At 39.1% G+C, this 22,446-nt stretch overlaps 1 protein-coding gene across 10 annotated transcripts in view; it reads left to right on the plus strand.

The window, feature by feature from the left end:
- The window catches only part of FAM193B (family with sequence similarity 193 member B), a 50,397-nt gene that overhangs the window by 10,844 nt on the left and 17,107 nt on the right, over positions 1 to 22,446 (plus strand). For 9 of the 10 annotated variants that reach the window (XR_012486713.1, XM_074292253.1, XM_074292254.1 and 6 more), the window contains 5 exons: positions 6,378 to 6,617; positions 7,796 to 8,030; positions 10,300 to 10,708; positions 11,492 to 11,687; positions 12,020 to 12,259. Coding sequence is in view for 9 of the 10 variants with exons in the window: in XM_074292253.1 (XP_074148354.1) it covers positions 6,378 to 6,617; positions 7,796 to 8,030; positions 10,300 to 10,708; positions 11,492 to 11,687; positions 12,020 to 12,259 (1,320 nt within the window). In the remaining variant the exon portion in view is untranslated. Of the gene's footprint in view, positions 1 to 4,030; positions 4,088 to 6,377; positions 6,618 to 7,795; positions 8,031 to 10,299; positions 10,709 to 11,491; positions 11,688 to 12,019; positions 12,260 to 22,446 lie in introns of all 10 variants that reach the window. The other variant, XM_074292260.1, reaches the window with a different exon arrangement.

Genomic DNA, 22,446 nt, shown 5'->3' on the forward strand with positions numbered 1-22,446 from the left:
CCACTACCTTTTCTAATTTTTGGTTTCAAAAGAATGTGACTTTGAGGGGGCAGCTAGATAGTTCAGTGGATAGCTCACCAGCCCTGAAGTCAGGAGGAATTGAGTTCAAATGTCCCCTCAGACACTTAACAGTCCTAGCTGTGTGATCCTGGGCAAGTCACTTAATCCCAATTGCCTCAGCAAAAAAAAAAAAAAAAAAAGAATGTGACTTTGAATCGCAGTTTTTACTATCTATGTGATCTTGGACAGTCCATTTGACCTCCTAGAGACTCATTTTTTTTCATTTATAAAATGAGGACATTAAAATAGGTGATCTCAGGGCAGCTAGGTGGCGCAGTGGATAGAGCACCAGCCCTGAATTCAGGAGGACCCTAGTTCAAATGTGATCTCAGACACTTCAACACTTCCTAGTTGTGTGACCCTGGGCAAGTCACTTAACCCCAGTCTCAGAAAAAGAAAAAAAAAAAGGTGATCTCCAAAGTTCCCTACATGTTTATTATATATTATCGAAGTTTTAAAGTATCTTTGGTGGAGGGTAGGGGGGAGATGTTCTTACTGATAATAAGGCTAATATGGAACCACTTGAAAGTTGAAATGATTTTAATCTCATTTACCCAAAGAATGATGATCCAAAACCACCTAAAGAGAAGTCTTTAATGTAATACTGTAGGAATTTGTTCTTTGTCCTATTCAACTCATTTGTATTGATGAAGTAGCCAAAGACCTAGCTAGACAATATCCAATTTATGGGTGACAAGAAGTTAGAAAAAGCTAATGTATTATGTAACCTATGTTATACATCGAATTAAAATCCAAAAATAACTTAGGTTAGAATAAATGGGCTGATATAATAAGATAAAATTAAATAGGGATACCTATGAAATCCTACATTTGGAAGCAAAAACCAGTTGTACCAAGTACAATGCTGGGCATGTGGATAGAAACCATTTTGGTTTTTGTTTGTTTTATTTTTTTAAATAATAGGTTTTTATTTTCAAAATATATGCAAAGATAGTTTTCAATATTTACCCTTGCAAAACCTTGTGTTCCAGATTTTTCTCTCTCCTTTTCCCCCACTCCCTCCCCTCAACAGCAGAGTGATCTAATATATGTTAAACCTGTACAGTAGAAACCATTTTTATGTGAAAAGGGCCTGGAGGTTATAGTGGATTGTAAGCTCAATATAAATAAACAGGGTTACTTGACAACTAAAAATCTTGAGTCCTGAGGTTTTGTATTCAGAATGAGTAAGGCTATATTCCTGCCATATTCTGGTCTGGTCCCATCACTTGTAGAATTAGGTTTTCAATTTTCAGTACTACTTTTTGGGAAGAACATTAATAAGCTGGAGCAGTTCTAGAAGATGTCATTCAGGATTATTGTGAGGGAATTTAAAGCCATATCATACTGTGATTAGTTGAAAGAACTAAGAATGTTTGGTCTGGAGAAGGGAATACTTGGCAGACAGGGGAAAGGATATAATAACTGTCTTCAAGTGAAGGGCTTTTATTTAGGAAAGGGATTAGACTTGTTTTATTTGGCTTTCAAAAGCAGAATTAGGAGCAGCAGGTGGAAATCTCAGAAAAGCAAGTTTCAGCTCGATATAAAAAAGAAGTTCTAATATTTAGAGCTATCCAAAAGTGGAATGAGCTTTCTCCATAGATGGTGAACTCCCTCTTGTTAAAAGTGGAATGTCTATGACTTTTTACTAGGGAAGCTGTAATTGAGGTTCTTGCTCAGATAGGGATTAGGCTAAATGTTCTCCAAGGCTCCTATCAGTGATTAGTGGAAGGATTGGCTAAGCAGTGTTGCATGGTGATCAGAATTGATTGTTTAGGTTCAGAGTAACCCAGACAAAGTTAAAAAGTCATAATACCAGATCTTTTATTTCTAGGAAGGAAATTCCAAATAGGGCACTCTGAAGGAGAAGGGCCCAAAGGGTAATTTGACAGCCATAGAAAATCTCAAGGGTGGTTCTATAGAAGAGCAATGCTAATTGCCTGGGCTAGGTTTGCAATTCCTTATCTTCCCCTCAGAGATAGAGACACTTGGGTAGATGACTGATTTTAGGATATGTTCTCTTTTGGGGAGTTCGGTATATTTTCTTCTTGGATAAGGTATTAATGTTCCTTTAATGTAGCATGGCATCCTTACCTAAGTAGATAGCTGGAAGGGCCAGATAGGGGTAGAAGTGGAAATGGTACTCTATTCCTACCTGCAGGGAGTATAACTAACCCCTCCTAGGCAGAGGAAGCCCTTGTGTCTGAGGAAGAGAATCCAATCTTCTCATACTACTGTAGTCGAAGATTAGAGGAAACAAGATGGTACATTTCAACATGACAGGCACAGCTGTCACAGAATATCTTGAGGAAGACCAGATCCCTGCCCACCCCACCCCCAATCCCAACTGCTTGGTTGGCATTTGTCACAGGCATGTGCTTTTGGCTCCTTGCTTGCTAAACCGAGCTTGCCCTTTCAAAATGAGGTTTCAGTTCTAAAACCAGACCATTGTGAAAAGAATCAAACCAGTGACTTAGGAACATTTGGTTATATATACTTTCATTTCTTCATCCATTGCCTTAGGAACATTCCAGATTTTACTTGTTCCATAGTTCAACAAGAATGATCCTTGCTCTTAGGTAATATTCTGAAGCATATAGTATTTATATATTTGTCACTTAAAATAGAGATTGTAATGTTTATATGCATGCATCATACATACATTTTGACACATTTCTATATAGACACAAAAAAGGAGAAATTTATGTTAAATATAACCACGTGGCAGTGCTCATTAGTTTAAGGAGTGGGCTGATAATGCTTCATGTCTGCTTTCCTGGATTTGACCTCTGTAATTTTGGATGAAACTGCCTCTCTTCTCTCCATTATTCTTCATTTTTCTTCTCATCTGTAAAATGAAGGAGTTGAGCCTAGATAATCTCTAAGAACCTTTACATTCAGTTCTATAATCCTCTATCTAGAATTTTGGGAATATATCTGACTAAAAAGCCCATTTCCTGAAAAATCTCCTGTTTAGCTTCGTTTTTTTTTTTTTCTTTCTCTTCTTTCTGAACCTTTAATATGATTCTCATTAAATTTTACTTATAAGAAATTAATTTTTTAAAAAAATTATTTATTTTATTATAGCTTTTTATTTACAAGATATATGCATGGGTAATTTTTCAGCATTGACTCTTGCAAAACCCTGTTTTTCAAATTTTCCCGCCTTCCCCCAACCCTCTCCACTAGATGACAGGCAGACTCGTATATGTTAAATACAATATATGTATGCATATCCATACAGTTATTTTGCTGCACAAGAAAAATCACTTAGACATAAGGTAAAAATAACTTTAGAAGGAAATCAAAAATGCAAGTGGACAAAATCCTGCTTAGCTTCTTGAGAGTGCCTCTACTGCAGTGGGAATGAAAACACCTTTCTCTCTGTGTGCTTCAGCTTCCTCTCTGGCCTCTGACCTTTCCTACCCCTTTCAGCTCAAGAGCACTATATGTTTTCATGTAGCTCCTCCATGGTGCTGCTTATTGTCCAGGGATTCTCTGCCTTCAGCAGACAATGGGGGACCTTTCTCTGGTCTGGTACTATGCTCTCCATGGCTGTCATACTCAGTGACTACTAGAGCTGCCACCTGCCTTCTGTGCTTAATGCCATTTAGGAAATGAAGGAACCTTTGAGACCCAGGTTTATTGTGTGAGAGCAAAGAAAGAGCAATGAAGGGGGCTGAAATTTGCTTCCCATGGCACACATCTGGTGAGATAAAATCCTGGCAGAATGAGGGCTCTCTGTTGGGGGCAGCAGAGGCCCCTGTGTTGTGGGCTTTGGAGCTCATTGCTCAGTGGAGGGAAGATGGGAAATGGGGAGGTTGGGTTGGTGGGAAGGATGTAACAAATCAGAAGGTGCCTGAAGCAGGGCCTGGGATAAAGAAAGGGATGGTAGAGGGAGAAATCCTCTCCTTGACTGAGATAGCACAGCTTCCTAGCCTTTGTGTTTCTGCTATTCTCTCCTAAATAGCTGGGACCTTCAAGTCAAATTCCCATGGGATGACATTCTGTGTGTCCTGAAACCAAGGTGAGCGTTTTAGGGAATGTGATGTAGGTATTGTCTTGGGCTCTTCCTCTTGGGCACCTAGTTATTGAGAAATATCAGAATCAGTCACTTCCAGTGTGATAACTAAACATTACACAACTCAACACTGGGCAGGGTTGAGAAGAAATGGTAATCCATACATATAATTGGAATTGTATACTGTTAGAATTCATTTTGGACCACAGTCTGGCAACACGATCACCAAAATAATCAAATCCTTTGATCCAGTAATCCTATTATTGGAGATGTACTCTCTGAGTATTATAAAGGAAAAAAAATAATCAAACATGTAGAAAACAATATTTTTGTAATTGCAGAGAACTGGAAGCAGCCTAAGTGTCCAACAGTGAATGGCTAAATAAAAACTATAGTAGATTAATATAATAGATTACAGTTCCATTTAAAATGAATATTAAAATTACAAAGAAATATTGAAATGAAATGGTATAAACTAATACAAAGAGAAGTAGGACCAGAAAGAACTATACACCTTTACTTAATAGAGGTAGTATGGCCCCTAATAAAAAGGATACTCTACTGGATTTGGAGTCAGTAGACCTGGGTTTGAGGTTTGGTTCTTTTGCTTAATAGCTGGGCAAATCACTTTAGGTCAGGTTTATGGGTTTTTTTTAATCATTAAAATAGAGATAATAGTACTTAAAACTACTGACTTTACAGAATTGTCATGAGAAAAGTGCTTTGGAAACCCTAGAGCACTATATAAGTGTAAGCTGCTTTTATGAAAGAAAAAAATAGATCTTTAAATGCAGAGGTGAAAAGGAGATACAGAGGAGTAGCTAATAAGTTGTGGAATACCATGTGTAGAAATTCATTTTTTAAAGTATGAATACTTGTAAAACTTGGCTAAATCAGTTTTCTTTTTGAAGTTATGTATATAATTATTTAAAAGAAAGCTTCCTAATACTGTCCTCAAAGTAAACTGGATTTCCAATGAACTAGTGATGAGGTCAGATGATTAATGATTATTGTGTAGGAAGTGGCTGGGCCAAAGTCAGCTCCATGCCTGTGCCTGCTATCTCATAGCTATGAGGTCCAAATGGTGGTGTCTTTGGTAGAATAAAAGGAATACTCGCTATATTTGAAGTCCCTTGTCCTGGATTCAGGTCTCAGCTCTGCTATTTGTATGATCTTGGACAACTGATTTCACTTGTCTGAGCCCTTGCTTTACTCATTTTTAATTGAATATGTTAGGCTGAATGATTTCTAATGACCCTTCCAGCACTAAATTCTGTGCTTCCTTTGAAAAATTTCCAGTTCTCATTGGACTCAACACTTATGAATGCCCTCCAAAGTTTTCATTAGACACACCATTCTCCATTACTGAGCTCAAGACATGTTATTTTGCAGTACTTATTGAATTGCTGTTTAGCTTCCCAAAAGGAACTCTTCTCAGAGATTCTATGAGTAGCATCATGGAAGTATTAAACATCACTTTTATATCACTTGAACTCCTTCCTAAGTGTCTGTTTTTGGAATATCTGCTACAACATGAGATATTTTGTTACTCTTTTGGAAACTACTTAGAGGTGTCTTTTCCCCCTCTGTGTAATAAGGGGGTAATAAGCTATCCAGGGAATAAATTGTAGGAATGTGTGCCAATATAACTGTACATTGCAAATTAAAACAAAACCAAAAAATAACAATGCAAACTTTCTGTAACTGGGCCCAATTTGAGGAGTTGACATTACACTGGGAATATTGCATTTCCCATACTAGATTTCTTCTGGAGAAGTTGATATAGTGATTCGATTCTTTATAGGTATCTAGTACCCTGGGGCGAGACAATTTTAGGAAGGGGTCCTCAGTGCGGTGCTGAACAGAACATGGAAAATTTTGTCTCTTGAGTTGGGTTTATAGTTAAAATACTGGATTTCCATCATGTCTCCTTTTCCCTCTTACCCTTCCCAGTTTGAATTGATTAGATCCATATGGCTAGATCTCTACAGTGAATGCAAGGTGGGCTATGCTAGGATGAGCCAGGTATGGTTATCTTGGTTCTAATCCTATATTCTTCCCCAAAGAATTGAATTCTACTTTATCATTTTTTTTTAATCACATGCTAATTACTATGTATGTAATCTGCAGAATCAACTGGTTAAATAACGAGCTTTAGTTAGAATTGGTCATTTTTCTTTATGCTGAAATTTCCTAACTTCTCAGCAATCCTGCCCTGACTACTTGGTCCCCAGTAGATGTCTTCCCTCCCCATAGCCTCATCACCTGAGAAACTTTGTTTGTGTCTGTCATATAGGTCCTCCCAACTTCTAACGAGTCTGTGCAGACTTGCTGCTTGCTGTGTCATCGGGAGCGCAAGGACTGGGAAGGCCCGTCCCACAATGGGCTGGTCTCCTCTGGGGAGAGGCTCCCACCTGACTTTGTGCCAACGATCGTCCAGAACCTGCTGGGAGAGATGCCTCTGTGGATCTGCCAGAGTTGCCGAAAGAGTGTGGAGGATGAAGAAAGGAAGGCTCTTCAAGAACAGTCCCTGGCGGTAGGTACATGATGTCCTACAAGTACAGGGAAAGTGCCTGTAAATCAGAATTTGTCCCAGTCCCAAGACATGTGAGGGAAAATGTTGGAGATGGCTCAGAAAAGTTCTTATAATTTCTATTCTGAGGGGATATATGCTTCCTTATATATCCCCTTAGGTGATTCTGTTGGAAGACTCCATTGACCCATGCACTGAGAGGCTGGAGTCACTGTTTTGAGGTAGCAGCAAAACTCTGGAATCAGGTTTTGGAAAGAGGAGAGATGACTAGGTGGTCTTTTACTCCCCTGGGACAACCCTGTGAGAGGGCACATGCATGGTCCAGTAACTGCTACTTCATAGAATATTAGGGCTAAAAGAGACCTTAGAGGCAATTTAGACCAACCTCTTCATTTTACAGAGGAGAAAACAGAGTCTTATAGAAGTGAAGTTATTTGTCCAAGGTCACACAAGTAGTGGCAAAGTTGGGACTCAATGCTAGGTCTTCTGAGACTTTTAATTCTCAAGTCTAATGCTTTCTCCACTGTATCATGCTTCCTCCCTGTTTCTTCTGGTCAATTCTATAGCCTCATGGAAGGCAATATAAGGACCCTATAGAGGGCTGAGGACAAGATTTGAAGGTTTGAAATTAGCCACATCAAGAAGTCTCAAAGGACCAACCCCATAAAAATCCTTTAAACAAAATCAAGCATGTGCCATTGGAGGCTTTTTTGTTACAAAGCTTGGTGATCTGGCTCCTGCCATACTGATACTTAAGTCTGGTTTATCTCCCTTCCTTCCCTCCAAATTTTCTACCATTACCGGGTTTTTTTAGTTTTAGGGTACCTGCCTGATCTGCCTGTCAGTCCTTTTGGCAAGCCCATCAATCCTGACTGTTCCCTCAAGGGCACCTGTCCAGAGTGGGCTGTTCTCTAAGTAGTCTTTGTTTCCTTTTTACCAAGATTCCTGGCACTCCTTTGACTCCTGGCTCAGCTTTCTGTCTACCTCTTGGGCCCAGTTTTATTTCTGCAGCAGAGCAGTGGGATGTTGATTTTCTTTGGTTCTTTGAATCATCGTAGATGTTGCTTGGGCCATAGCAGAGGTTCTTGCAAAAGGGCCTCCTTTCCTGAGAGACTGAAAGCAGAGAGCTTTTTCAGGAAGTAAGGTGCTCTGTGTTGATCATTTTTTTCCCCTTCCTCCAGGTCTCATTATCACACACGTCCTGCAAGTCACAGTCTTGTGGGGGTGGTTCCCACTCCTCTTCCTCCTCTTCTTCCTCGTCATCATCGTCCTCCTCCTCCTCATGCCATGGGAACTCAGGGGACTGGGATCCCAGCTCGTTCCTGTCTGCACACAAACTCTCAGGCCTCTGGAACTCCCAGCAGGCTGGCGGTACCATGCAGGGCCCCTCGATGGGGGGCCCTCCTGCTGCACCTGGTGAGTCTCAAGCTCACCAGAGCCCTCTCCCTCCAATTGGACAACCAGGTCCGTTGCCCTCTCCTAAAGGAATAATTGATAGACAAGCCATGAAGTATCTAGGTCCTGGCTAGCTAGAGTGAAAGGGACTCACCCACAAAAATACCTTGTATTAAATGACTGTTAACTGTTGCATATTGCATAGATTTATGGGATTATTAAAAGTAATAAAAGAGTAAATTTTTCAAATGGGAAAAGGGATTGATGCAGGAAATATATTCACCAGGGACCCAAGAGAGAAATCCCTGGGATTCTAACACTAATATTGCTATATACTGCTTTAATTATCTAGATAGAGAATATCCCTTCCTTAACTTCATTTTCCCCACCTATAAAATGGGCATAACAGCATTCTCTTCTTTCCCAAAGGAGATCAATAGATCAGATGGGCATCTTGGAGCTGGCATTAATTGTTAAGGGATTTGGGGATTGGAAAATTCTTTTTAGACTCTAAGACAATACCTCAAGGCCTAGAAAAAAGCACACTTCAGATCTGAACTGAGAAGCTGAGTGCAACAAAAACAGTGTTGTTCTGAGAGTCCTTGGAGGTTTTGCTCATATTTATTTTTGTGCAGAAGCCCCTGAGTATTCTGGAGTTTTTCTACCTCTCAGAGTTGGAGGTAGCTCAAAGTTGAGCTGGGAAAGTCAGTTCTATGAAGTGTCTGAAAAGACCCCTTAAACTGCAGAGGAGAAATCTTCCTTTCCCTCTGCTTCTATTTCAGGTAATAAATATGCCAGTCTCCTTCCTCACTCCCACTCACATCTCCAGATTGCATCAGTCAGCCTCCCACTTTGAGGGCCCCTGGCTTTAGGACCTGCTACTGCAGCCAGGTGTTCTCCTCTCAGGTGGTTTCCAGTGAGGGCCTACCAGGTTTTCCTCTCCCTCCTGCACTTGAGTTCTGCAAAAACACTTCCCAAGCAGTTGAAGACCTTGTGTGGGAAATCTATCCCCACCAGGTCTGTATCTGCTGTCAGGACATATCAGAGGAGCAGGGGCCCACGCCTCAAAATTACTGCCATGATGGAAGTGGAAATATTTCTGTTTCCTTGCCTCTTGCCGCTACCTCTGGATTAGACTTTGATCTCTTGATCTTGAGAATTGAGTCTTGTTCCTCACTATTGTTTGTGGGAGGGTTTTGTTTTTTTGAGCCTTGACAGTTGGAAAATGGTGGATTTAGAACCTTTTTTTTCCACTTTGGGTCATGCCAGCTTCTCTTGGAGCCCTAGACATGGTCTAACCCCTGCTGTTTTATTGGTTCCTAATATGAGGGAAGAATGACCTCTTTGTTCCTCTATTTGTTGTCAAACAAGAAGGGATAGTGTTAGTATCTACTTCTGAGGTCCCCTGGGCTAAGAAGAGCTTCTTTGGTGCATTCATCCATCTTTCCAAGAGTCAAACACATTCCAGACTGCCTATAGCCAACTCAGATATTGAACCTCATTTCACATTAGGGAATCCATCACCCTTTCCTGGTATTCTTCTTGCTTGTTAAATTGTATTAGGACTACAATGCTTAGAAGTCAGTCACTCTTATAACATCATCTTGCTGGATCCTATTGAATATCTTATCTCTGATTTTTTACTCACTGGTAGCAATCTAACTTTTCTGATCTACTGTTCAAGATTTGTAAAACCTTGTGGATGGACTAGTTTTCTGCCCTTCCTTAAGACAGTTTCTGATCTGCACTTTAATTGCCCTAAGAAGATGACACTCCCAGCTTCTGCAATGAGACTTCCTGGATGAAGCTTTGGAATCTTTAAAAGATCACACACCAGTGTTTTTTCTACTTAGGACTTAAAAATAATAATAATAATGAAATTCATAGATACCAGCACCCTTCAGAATGGAATTGGAATTGACCAAGAATATTTTTGGAGCCTATCAGTATGAGTAGGGCATTCAAGGTCCTTTCTCCTTTGATCACAGATTGCTCTTGGGCAGAGATTCATTACAAAGACTCATGTCCAATTCCTGGTCCCTCTCCCCCACCCCCACCCTCACCCCCAAGTTTGGAGACTGTTATAAGAGCTTTGGCTATTTTCAGGACTTATCTTCCTTCCATACATAAACTTACTGTTGCTCCTCCGTGTGCCTACATAGGAAAACTGTTTATTCTGCAAAAGTGAAAATTATCATTTGTGCCTTCCTTTTTTCCTCCTTTTGGAAGTGACTGACTCCCCTTCTCCTCCTGACCTGCTTTGATACTTCTTACTCCTGTCTGCCTACAGGTGAGGCCTTCCACTCCTCTGATCATCACCGGCATTCAGACCTCACCGCTCCCCCCAATAGTCCCACCGGTCATTCCCAACCACCAGCATCACTGATCCCTGCTCACCCAGGACCCTTTGGATCTCCACCCCATGCCCACCTAACCCCTACTGCCCAGGCATCACCTTTTCCCACACCTGCCCCCAACAATCATGCTCCAGTGCCCAAGACTCCTTCTGAGTCACCTGCTGCTGCCGTTGCTGCCCCACATAGCCCAGTACCATGTAAGAGCCCTCACTTATCCTCTGCCAACATGCCGCTTCTGAAGATGCCTCCTCCACTCTCAGGGTGTAATCACCCCTGCAACGGGCATTGCACTGGGTCTTTGATCCCTCAAGCTGCCTCACATCAGCTTCCCAGCACTAACAGGTTAGTGGGTAAAAGCATCAGTGGACCTGTAGTAGATGGGGCTGTGAAGGTCAGGTAATGTGAAAACAGTTCAAAGAATGTTTGGAGGGAAACTGAGGGATGGTATTCCCTGAAACAAGAACTAGAAAATAAGAAGTGATCGGTATAGATTCTGAGATATAGTCAAGATTCTCAGAACTTTCCTTCCCCCAACCTAGTTGCTGTTAGCAGTGTCCCATTCTTTTCTGTCTTTCATGGAAGGGATTGAAGTTTAAATTGCTAATTTTTGATATACATATATGTTTATGGGGATCCTATTTTCAGCTTGCTGATCTATTACCTAAAACTCAGCCTTTGGTCCTGGCCTCTGTAAGGTAATTGTTGTAAATTACTATAAAGCATGGTGCTTGGTACATGATAAATGCAATATTTAGCTGTTACTATAGCTGTTACTTGAGATACCAAAACTAACTTTCTTTCTCCCTCCTTCCTAATCTGAGTCCTGTATAGACCTTTCTGGTTAGTTTTGTCTGTTCTGAAATTGCTAAATATGTTACTTGTGCCTAGGAAAATCTAGAGAGCTGCTGAAGCAACTCTGTGACACACTTGGTCTGGGGGATGGACTCTTCTGAGCTTTAATAACCCAGTAGTAGTATAGATCATCAGACTTAGAGTTATCAAGGGTGTTGGGTAGTGAAATATGACCTAATGAGCTGGCCTTAGGTATGGCACAGAAGTGTCTTCCTCTGCCTCATCTTGGCTTCTGCTAACACATCCTCGCTTCTTTTCTTCTACTCTCCACAGAGACCCAGGATGCAAGGGGCACAAGTTTACAAATGGTACTGGCTGCCACCCACCACAGTCATGTGATGCAGATGAGGGGCTTGGAGAGGATGAGGACAGCAGCTCAGAACGAAGCTCCTGCACCTCCTCCTCCACCACTCAGAAAGATGGGAAATTCTGTGACTGCTGCTACTGCGAGTTCTTTGGACACAATGCGGTGAGTGAATTCTTGGATTTCACAGGAGACAGGGAGAGGGAGCAATTTAGTTAGCTGGGTCCTTTGCATGGCTCTCTTTACCCTAAGCTGTGCCACTCTGGGGAAGCTCTGGATTGTCCTACCTGGACTCAGATTCCGGGCTGAATTCAGTGGAGTCTGCTGAGGGTAGAAGCTGGATTTTTGAACTAAGGCAGGATTGGTGCCACTTGGCCCTTGCTTCTAGTGCTGGAAAGAAGAATGTTCTTATGTCTCACTACACAGCCTGCATTGGGGGCTGGAAAGGTGTGGGCTTCCCAAGCTCGGAGTCTAACATCAGGACGCCCCTCTTCCAGCCCCCCGCTGCCCCGACAAGTCGCAACTATGCTGAAATCCGCGAGAAGCTGCGCTCACGGCTGACAAAGAGGAAAGAGGAGCTGCCCCAGAAGATGGGCCTGGCAGGGAGTGGCCCAGGTGAACCAGCTGTGGACCATCGGGATGTGGATGAACTGCTGGACTATATCAACAGTACTGAACCCAAACCCCTCAACAGTGCCAAGGCAGCCAAGCGAGCTCGTCACAAACTGAAGAAGAAGGTAGGTCTGAGAGGATTAGCTTCCAGGACGCCCTCACTTTTGAGAAATATTCAAGTACTTTCTATGGATTGCTTCAGCCTGAGGTGGGCTCAACTTATTTTTATTCTGGTGCTAAAACCTTTATTATTTATCTCCTTGTACAAGGCCATGTAATAAGGACTAGAAATAGGAAGATAGATATAATAGAGACCCTCTTAAGAAGCTAAACCATAAGGATGGGGAGAGTTCAGTCAATCAATTAAATAAATAATTCAACAAATAATTATGACATAAGAGAAAGGTAGATAAGCACACAAGTTTAGCTCCCCATGAGTACTAGGATAAATTTGAAGAGAAGTCAGCATCACTGAAAGCTTTGTGGATGAAGTAACGCCTGAGTTGTGTCTTGAGGACTTGGCCATCAGGAAATGGAGTTGAGGTTGAAGAGTAACTCATTACAATAATGGAATACATTGTGCATAAAGACTTCAAGATAGATAAAGGTAGTACAAGATTGAGGAAGCAAGGGAAGTAATAAGGTGTCTTGGGAGAAGGTTTAGACATAGAAGTAAAGGAGTTTGAGCATTCTCTCAAGATATGAGAAAATATTAGAGAAAGGAAGAGAGAGAGCATCTTGGTTTTCTGCATTGGGAAGCATGGGCAGTATTGCTATAAGGGCCTGGTGGGATTCTGTATTTTGTCCCTAATCTATTACCAGTTATAATTATGGTCTCATTGCCCTCATGCCATACCATAGTTAGTAAATAGCTCTGAGTCCTGGGAGATTTGAATCAGCAAGCAGGAATTCTGTCATGATTCCAATTAGTCAGGGTCTTTTCCTCAGGCAGCAAAAATGATTGTGTCTTTCTCTAGCCCAGGGTATTCCTGGGATATTTTATGAATCTCAAAACAGAAAACAAGGAGAAAGTTAAAGGAAATGTGTATTGAAGGTCTTAATTTTTTAAGTAGCTCCAGCACGGTAAGAAATTTATTGCCTGGCCTCCAAAGCTACCTCACTGAAATTGCAGCCCAGTAGAGATATCCCATCATTTCTGCTTTAGAGTATTCTCTCCAAGCCTGGGAGGAGGCTCGGGTCCTTTTGGCTTTCAGACTGAGGCATTATATCTACTTTACTATCCAGCTGCTCTGAAGATAATTTTTAGCATTCACCCTTGAAAAACCTTGTATTACAAATTTTTCTCCCTCCTTCCCCCAAACAGCAAGCAATCCAATATGGGTTAAACATGTACAATTCTTCTGAACATATTTCTACATTTGTCCTGCTGTGCAAGAAAAATCACATCAAAGGGGCAGGGGGAGCATGAGAGAGAAAAAACCAAACAGCAACAGCAACAATAAGATGAAAATACTATGCTTTGATCCATATTCAGTCTCCATAATTCTCTCTCTGGACTGGCATTTTCCATCACAAGTCTATTGAAATTGTTTTGAATCTCTTTCTTGTTGAAAAGAACCAAGTCCCATCACAGTTGACCATCACATCTTGTTGCTGTGTATAGTGTTCTCTTGGTTCTATTCACTTCACTTAATCAGTTCATGTAAGTCTTTTTAGGCTTTTCTGAAATCAGCCTACTGATTGCTTCTTTTAGACCAATAATATTCCTTAACATTCATATACCACAACTTATTCAGTCATTCTCCAATGGATGGGCATCCATTCAGTTTCCAGTTCCTTGCCACTACAAAAAGGGCTGCCACAAACATTCTTGCACATGTGAGTCCTTTTCCCTTCTTTAAGATCTCTTTGGGATATAAGCCTAGTAGAGACACTGCTGGATCAGAGGGTATGCACAAGCCAAATAACTGTCTGGATATGTATACATATATTGTATTTTAACATATACTTTAACATATTTAATAAGTATTAGTCTACCTGCCATCTAAGGGAGGAGGGGGAAGAAGGGGAAAAGTTGAAACAAAAGGTTTTGCAAGGATCAGTGCAGAAAAATTATTCATGCATATAGTAAATAAAAAGTTATTTAAAAAAAAAAGGGGGGGGGGTATGCATAGTTCCAAATTGCTCTCCAGAATGAGTAGACCATTTCACAGTTCTGCCAACAATGTATTAATGTCCCAGTTTTCATCTTTTCCTCTCATTTGAGCCAATCTGAGAGATGAAGTGGTACCTCAGAGTTGCCTTAATTTGCATTTCTCTAATCTTTAGTGAGTTAGAGCAAAATCATGGATTCTTAAAGTATAAATAGGAACTTTTTTTTCCTTTCTTTTCTTTTTTTCTTTTTTTAAATTATAGCTTTTTATTTACAAAATATATATGCATGGGTAATTTTTTAGCATTGACAATTGCAAAACCTTTTGTTCTAACTTTTCCCCTCCTTCCCCCCACCCCCTTCCCCAGATGGCAGGTTGACCAATACATGTTAAATATATTAAAGTATATGTTAAACACAATATATGTATATATGTCCATACAGTTATTTTGCAGTACAAAAAGAATCGGACTTTGAAATAGTGTACAATTAGCCTATGAAGGAAAACAAAAATGCAGGTGGACAAAAATAGAGGGATTGGGAATTCTATGTAGTGGTTCACTGTCATCTCCCAGAGTTCTTTTGCTGGGTGTAGCTGGTTCATTTCATTACTGTTCTCTTGGAGCTGATTTGTTTCATCTCATTGTTGAAGAGGGCCATGTTCATCAGAATTGATCATCATATAGTATTGTTGTTGAAGTATACAATGATCTCCTGGTCCTGCTCATTTCACTCAGCATCAGTTCATGTAAGTCTCTCCAGGCCGTTCTGAAATCATCCTGATGGTCATTTCTTACAGAACAATAATATTCCATAATATTCATATACCACAATTTATTCAGCCATTCTCCAATTGATGGGCATCCACTCAGTTTCCATTTTCTGGCCACTACAAAGAGGGCTGCCACAAACATTCTTGCACATAGAGGTCCCTTCTTTAAAATCTCTTTGGGATATAAGCCCAGTAGTAACACTGCTGGATTAAAGAGTATGCACAGTTTGATAACTTTTTGAGCATAGTTCCAAATCATTCTCCAGAATGGCTGGATGTATTCACAATTCTACCAACAATGTATGAGTGTCCCAGTTTTTCCATATCCCCTCCAACATTCTGCATTATCTTTCCCTGTCATTCTAGCCAATGTGACAGGTGTGTAGTGGTATCTCAGAGTTATCTTAATTTGCATTTCTCTGATTAATAATGACTTGGAGCATGTTTTCATATGGCTAGAAATAGTTTCATTTTCTTCATCTGAGAATTGTCTGTTCATATCCTTGGTACCAATTGGAGAATGGCTTGATTTCTTATAGAGTCAATTCTCTCTATATTTTGGAAATGAGGCCTTTATCAGAACCTATGCCTATAAAAATGTTTTCCCAGTTTATTGCTTCCCTTCTAATCTTGTCTGCATTAGTTTTGTTTGTACAAAAACTTTTCAATTTGATATAATCAAAATTTTCTATTTTGTGATCAATAATGATCTCTAGTTCTTCTTTCATCACAAATTCCTTCCTCTTCCACAGGTCTGAAAGGTAAACTATCCTATGTTCTTCTAATTTATTTATAATTTCATTCTTTATGCCTAGGTCATGAATCCATTTCGACCTTATCTTGGTGTACGGTGTTAAGTGTGGATCAATGCCTAGTTTCTGCCATACTAATTTCCAATTTTCCCAGCAATTTTTGTCAAACAGTGAGTTCTTACCCCATAAGCTGGGATCTTTGGGTTTGTCAAACACTAGATTATTAACGTTATTGACTATTTTGTCCTTTGAACCTAACCTATTCCACTGATCAACTAGTCTATTTCTTAGCCAGTACCAAATGCTGCTTTATAATATAATTTTAGATCTGGTACAGGTAGGCCACCTTCATTTGATATTTTCTTTTTGTTCATTAATTCCTAAATAGGAACTTTTTAGTACCAGTGTAGACCGAGAACACAGGACCTGCATATTGAAGGGTAAGGAGAAGTTATATAGAGAAAAGTCCAGTTTGCCTTCATCATAAAGTGATGGTTGATGGCGGAGGGCTTTGAATAATAAGCAGAGGAGTTTGAATTTATTCAGTAGGCAATAGGAAGGTCCTGAAGATTTTTACTCCTTTCTTGTCTCAGTGAACAAATATTTATTAAATGCTATCTATGTCCTGCACAAAGTGCTGGCATAACATAAAGAAAAGCAAAAACCTGCTCAGGGAGCTTACCGTCTAATGGGAGGAACCATATGCAAACAATTATGTATAAACAGTATTTATATATACATAAGGATAAATTGGAAATAATCTCAGAAGGAAGGTTCTAGCATGAAGAAGAATCAGTTAAGGCTTCTTGGAGAAAGCTTGAAGGAAGCCTGGGAGACCAGGAGATGGAGATAGAGAGGGAGCGAATTTTGGAAGATGGAGTGTTCTGTGGGAATAACCACAAAGATACTGGTGTCACTGGATCAAAGAGAAGTGGAAATAAGGTAGAAGAAGGCTGGAAAGATAGGAACACACGAGGTTATGGGGCTTTGAATGCCAAACATGACTTTATGTTTGATCCTGGAGGTAAAAAGGAGCTATTGGAAGTTAATTGGGAGTCAATAAATTTTATAAAGTGTGGACAGGAGTGGGGAAGAGACTCAAGGCAGGAAGATCAACCCGAATTCTTAGAATAATCCAGGCAGGAGATTTTGGGGGTCAGAGTGGTGACAAAGTTAGAGGAGAGCAGAGGATATATGTAAGAGATGCCACAAAGATAGAATGGACAGAACTTGATTAGTTATAGAGAGGAAATGAGGAGGAAGTTGAGGATCTTGCTGAGAATGACACAAACATCTCCTGATCTTTGTTCATTCACAGTTACAGGTGTCATTTAAAAAAATATTGCTGTTAGGCCTATCCTTGTTTGTCTTTGGATTCCTTCCAGTTTATCTTTTTATGAAGATGTTCCCGGAGACTGAATGAAGAAGCCAGTCATTGACACTCTTCATTAATGCTTTTCAACTGTTATTATTGGATTTTGCCCAGAAGTGTAGTTACTTTTACTAAGATATCTTTCTTTAAAGAGTTTTAATATAGATCTAACCAAACATTTGTAAACATAGACTTCTTTTCCCAACTTGAAAATTATTTAACTGCTTTCTGTGTTTCTGAATTCTCAGACCTTCATGAGAAAGTTTCTTTGTCCAGGTTTTATATTGGTATCTTTTTGGTCATGGAATTAGGTCTTGTCCTCTTAGACTTTGAATATATTAAACACTTTGCCAATCCTGTCTGTTTATCAAACAACTATTGATATCCAAGTTTTTTCACTGTTAAGAGTTAATAGATTGGCTTGATGTTGTTTGGCCCCAGTTAGCCCCTCTTTAGGTCCAAAGCATTGAATTAAATGGTATAGGTTTATAGTTAGTAGGCATCTTAGCAGTCATCTTTTCCAACTGCTTCATTTTATGGATTAGGAAATAGATTGAGAGCAATGATATAACTTGCCAGAGGTCACACAAATAGTAAAAGGAGAATTAGTATTTAAACTAAATTCTCTGGCTCTAAATCTAGACCTTTTTTTGACCATCCTGTTTTGGGTTCTCTACTTACTTTTTCTTTTATTTAGCAGCCACTCTAATCTTCTTTAAAAGAATTTTACCTCAAAATGAGATTTAGAGCCTCATGCTATATTGGAATGATTTCTCGAAATCATCTTTGATGGTCTCCTTACACAGTAACCCACAGAAGCAGGTTTTATTATTTTCATTTTACAATATGATAACTAAGATGATGAATTGACTTGCTTGAGTTAACACAGCTAATACACTGAAGAGCTCCAGGTTTCTTGATTCCATGGTTAGCAATTTTTTCTTTTTTTTTTTTTTTATTAATTTTTATAATTATAAATTTTTTGACAGTATATATGCATGAGTAATTTTTTTATTACATTATCCCTTGTATTCATTTTTTCCAAATTTTCCCCTCCCTCCCTCCCTTTACTCCCTCCCCTAGATGACAGGCAATCCCATACATTTTACATGTGTTACAGTATAACCTAGATACAATATATGTGTGTAAATCCAATTTTCTTGTTGCACGTTAAGTATTGGATTCCTAAGGTATAAGTAACCTGTGTAGATAGACAGTAGTGCTAACAGTTTACATTCAATTCCCAGTGTTCCTTCTCTGGGTGTAGTTGTTTCTGTCCATCATTGATCAACTGGAAGTGAGTTGGATCTTCATTATGTTGATGATATCCACTTCCATCAGAATATGTCCTCATACAATATTGTTGTTGAAGTGTATAGTGATCTTCTGGTTCTGCTCATTTCACTTAGCATCAGTTCATGTAAGTCTCTCCAAGCCTTTCTGAATTCATCCTGCTAGTCATTTCTTACAAAGCAATAATATTCCATAACCTTCATATACCATAATTTACCCAACCATTCTCCAACTGATGGACATCCATTCATCTTCCAGTTTCTAGCCAATACGAAAAGAGCTGCCACAAACATTTTGGCACATACAGTTCCCTTTCCCCTCTTTAGTATTTCTTTGGGATATAAGCCCAGTAGTAGCACTGCTGGATCAAAGGGTATGCACAGTTTGATAACTTTTTGGGCATAGTTCCAAATTGCTCTCCAGAATGGCCGGATTCTTTCACAACTCCACCAACAATATATTAGTGTCCTAGTTTTCCCACATCCCCTCCAACATTCATCATTATTTGTTCCTGTCATCTTAGCCAATCTGACAGGTGTGTAGTGGTATCTCAGGGTTGTCTTAATTTGCATTTCTCTGATCAGTAGTGATTTGGAACACTCTCATATGAGTGGATATAGTTTCAATTTCATCATCTGAGAATTGTCTGTTCATATCCTTTGACCATTTATCAATTGGAGAATGGTTTGATTTCTTATAAATTAGGGTCAGTTCGCTATATATTTTGGAAATGAGACCTTTATCAGAACCTTTAACTGTAAAAATATTTTCCCAATTTGTTACTTCCCTTCTAATCTTGTTTGCATTAGTTTTGTTTGTACAGAAACTTTTTAGTTTGATGTAATCAAAATCTTCTATTTTGTGATAAATAATGATCTCTAGTTCTCCTCTGGTCATAAATTCCTTCCTTCTCCACAGGTCTGAGAGATAGACTATCCTCTGTTCCTCTAATCTATTTATGATCTCATTCTTTATGCCTAAATCATGGATCCATTTTGATCTTATGGTATTAAATGTGGATGCATATCTAATTTCTGCCATACTAATTAACAGTTTTCCCAACAGTTTTTGTCAAATAATGAATTTTTATCTCAAATGTTGGTATCTTTTGGGTTTATCAAATACTAGATTGCTATAGTTGTACCCTTTTTTGTCCTTTGTACCTAATCTGTTCCACTGATCGACTGGTCTATTTCTTAGCTAATACCAAATGGTTTTGGTGACTGCTGCTATATAATATAGTTTTAGATCAGATACACCTAGACCACCTTCATCTGACTTTTTTTTTTTCATTAATTCCCTTGAAATTCTCGACTTTTTATTCTTCCATATGAATTTTGTTGTTATTTTTTCTAGGTCACTAAAATAGTTTCTTGGGAGTCTGATTTGGTATAGCACTAAATAAATAGATTAGTTTGGGGAGTATTGTCATCTTTATTATATTCGCTCGGCCTATCCACGAGCACTCGATGTCTTTCCAATTATTTAAATCAGACTTTATTTTTGTGGCAAGTGTTTTGTACTTTTGCTCATATAATTCCTGACTTTTCTTTGGTAGATGGATTCCCAAATATTTTATGCTCTCGACATTTGTTTAGAATGGAATTTCTCTTGCTGTTGCATTTTGTTGGTGATGTATAAAAATTCTGAGGATTTATGTGGATTTATTTTGTACCCAGCAACTTTGCTAAAGTTGTGAATTATTTCTAATAACTTTTTATTAGAATCTCTGGGGTTTTCTAAATATACCATCATATCATCTGCAAAGAGTGGGTTAGCAATTTTTTCATTCCTTCCATGTTCCCCATATGATTATCAGTATAATGCTGAACTTGTATGGAACTTCTCTCTTCCCATCAGATAAGCTTGCCTTTCTCATCCACTCCCTACTCCCATGTGTATATTTATGTGTACACACACACACACACACACACACACCCCTCACATTTTTGTTTTTGAAAACAATTCATTTCATCTCTTACAGGAAATAACCCAGTTAGGAATCTAGCAGCTTGCTGCTTCAATTTCAGGTTCACCAAGTCTTTTGGAAGAATAGGCTTTGTTCCTTTCTGACATTATTTTTTGAATCAGTCTAAATATTGATGTCAAACTTATTGGAGAGTCATTTGGAAACTCATGCTCCCTCCTTCTCTCCTCCATGTAAGGTGTCATTTTTCACTATAAGCTTTATATGGGCTTCTGGCCTACTTGATATTTCAAATTTTCTCTTTTCTTTATTAGGTATAATGCTGTATGTTTTGTACTCAGTGTTATGCAAAGTTTAGATAAAACATAGAATGGTCCTAACCCTCATGGAATTATATAACAGAGTTATATAACAAGCATGAAAACAACTATCATACAAATAACCATTGCATTAGGAATTTGCATGTGTTTTGTATGACCTTGGAAAATATAATTACCAATTAGAGGTTAGGATAAAGGAAGGGTTTCTGTAGAAGATAACATTTGAGTTGATTTTTGAAGGATGGATTAAAGAATTTCACAGGAAAAAAAGGAGACGATATTTCAAACACAGGGAACAGCATGACACATGAGGTATGTTTGGGTCATCAAAGGCTCCCTGTGATCACTGAAGATTTTTGTGTAGAGGAATGTATTAATTAAGCCCATTCAGAAAATTACTTAGGTGGAAGTATGAAGGATGGGTTGGAAGAGTAAAAGTAGAGATGAGAAAACCTGTTAGGAAGCTATTTCATTAGTTTCGGGTAAGGAGTAATCAGAGCTTGGATGGAATCATTGAAAAAAAGAAAGAAATGTTATGAAGGTAGAATCTACAGAACTTGGCACCTGAAGATATGAAGGAGGGAGGAATCAAAGAAAATTCCAAATTATAAATATGAGTAATAGAGTAAATGCTGGTGTGACTAATAGAAAAAAGTGAAGTAAAGTGAGAAAAGGGTGTTGAGGGAAAGGTAAAGCAAACTCTGCTTTGGACACACTGAAATTTTGGCATATCCAGATAGAAATATCTGGTGGGCAGTAGGATGCTGGTCAGGAGTTCAGAGGGATCAGATCTGGATACAAATTTGAAAGATTTGGGTAGGCAAATGATGGGTAGTTAATGGGAGTTATTGAGGTTGCAAATGGAAAAGTTGAAGAAAGGACAAGTATAAAACCTTGGGAGACATTTTTCCCCCAAGGGGATAAGGAGCCCCTTGAAGGTGGAAGGTGAGCTATGTGTTGTCACTAAAGCCAAAAGAGTATCCAGTAGGAAAAGTAGTCAGCAGTGCCATAAGCTGCAGAGAAGATCAAGTATGAGAAGGGAAAGAAGGCCTTTGTAATGGGCTATTTTAGTCATTGGTGACCTAGGAAGGAACAATCCAGGTACAGAGATAGAGACAGAAACCACATTAAAAAAAAAGACAAGGAGAGTGAGGAAGTAGAGATTTAGGGTGTAGGTAATTTTTTTTTTTTTTTTTTTTTTTTTTTTTTTTTTTGCTGAGGCATTTGGGATTAAATGACTTGCCTAGGATCATACAGCTAGAAAATGTTAAGTGTCTGAGACCAGATTTGAACTCAGGTCCTTCTGACTTCAGAGCTGGTGTTCTATCTAATGCACCACCTAGCTGCCCCTCTAGATAGTTTTTTTGGTAACTATCCATGGAAAAGAGAAGAGATGAGATTAAGAATGGGTAGACCGGAACTTGTTTGTATTAAGTGTGAAGAAGCTAGTGAAGAGGGAGAGACTGAAGATGAATTAGGCTAGTATAGTCACCGTGTATCCTCTGAGTAATAAAGGACTTCTCTGACAGATTGTGTGTCTAAGTTTGTTCCTTCATATAATCTTGAAAATTAAGGTTTCAATTAGATGCCAAATGTCACTACTTTAGATGTTTTCTTTGAGTTTTCTATCACATTCTGACTGCTAGAAACAAATCTATATAAAGAACCAAAATCATAGATTTGTAGACTCTAGAAGCCTTGTTTTCTCATTTTACAGATCATGGGTTATAGAAATGGATCAAGCTAGAAGCAACCTTAAAGCT

The sequence above is a fragment of the Sminthopsis crassicaudata genome, chromosome 2 (genome assembly GCF_048593235.1).
Source record: "Sminthopsis crassicaudata isolate SCR6 chromosome 2, ASM4859323v1, whole genome shotgun sequence".
NCBI classification, from domain to species: Eukaryota; Metazoa; Chordata; class Mammalia; order Dasyuromorphia; family Dasyuridae; genus Sminthopsis; species Sminthopsis crassicaudata.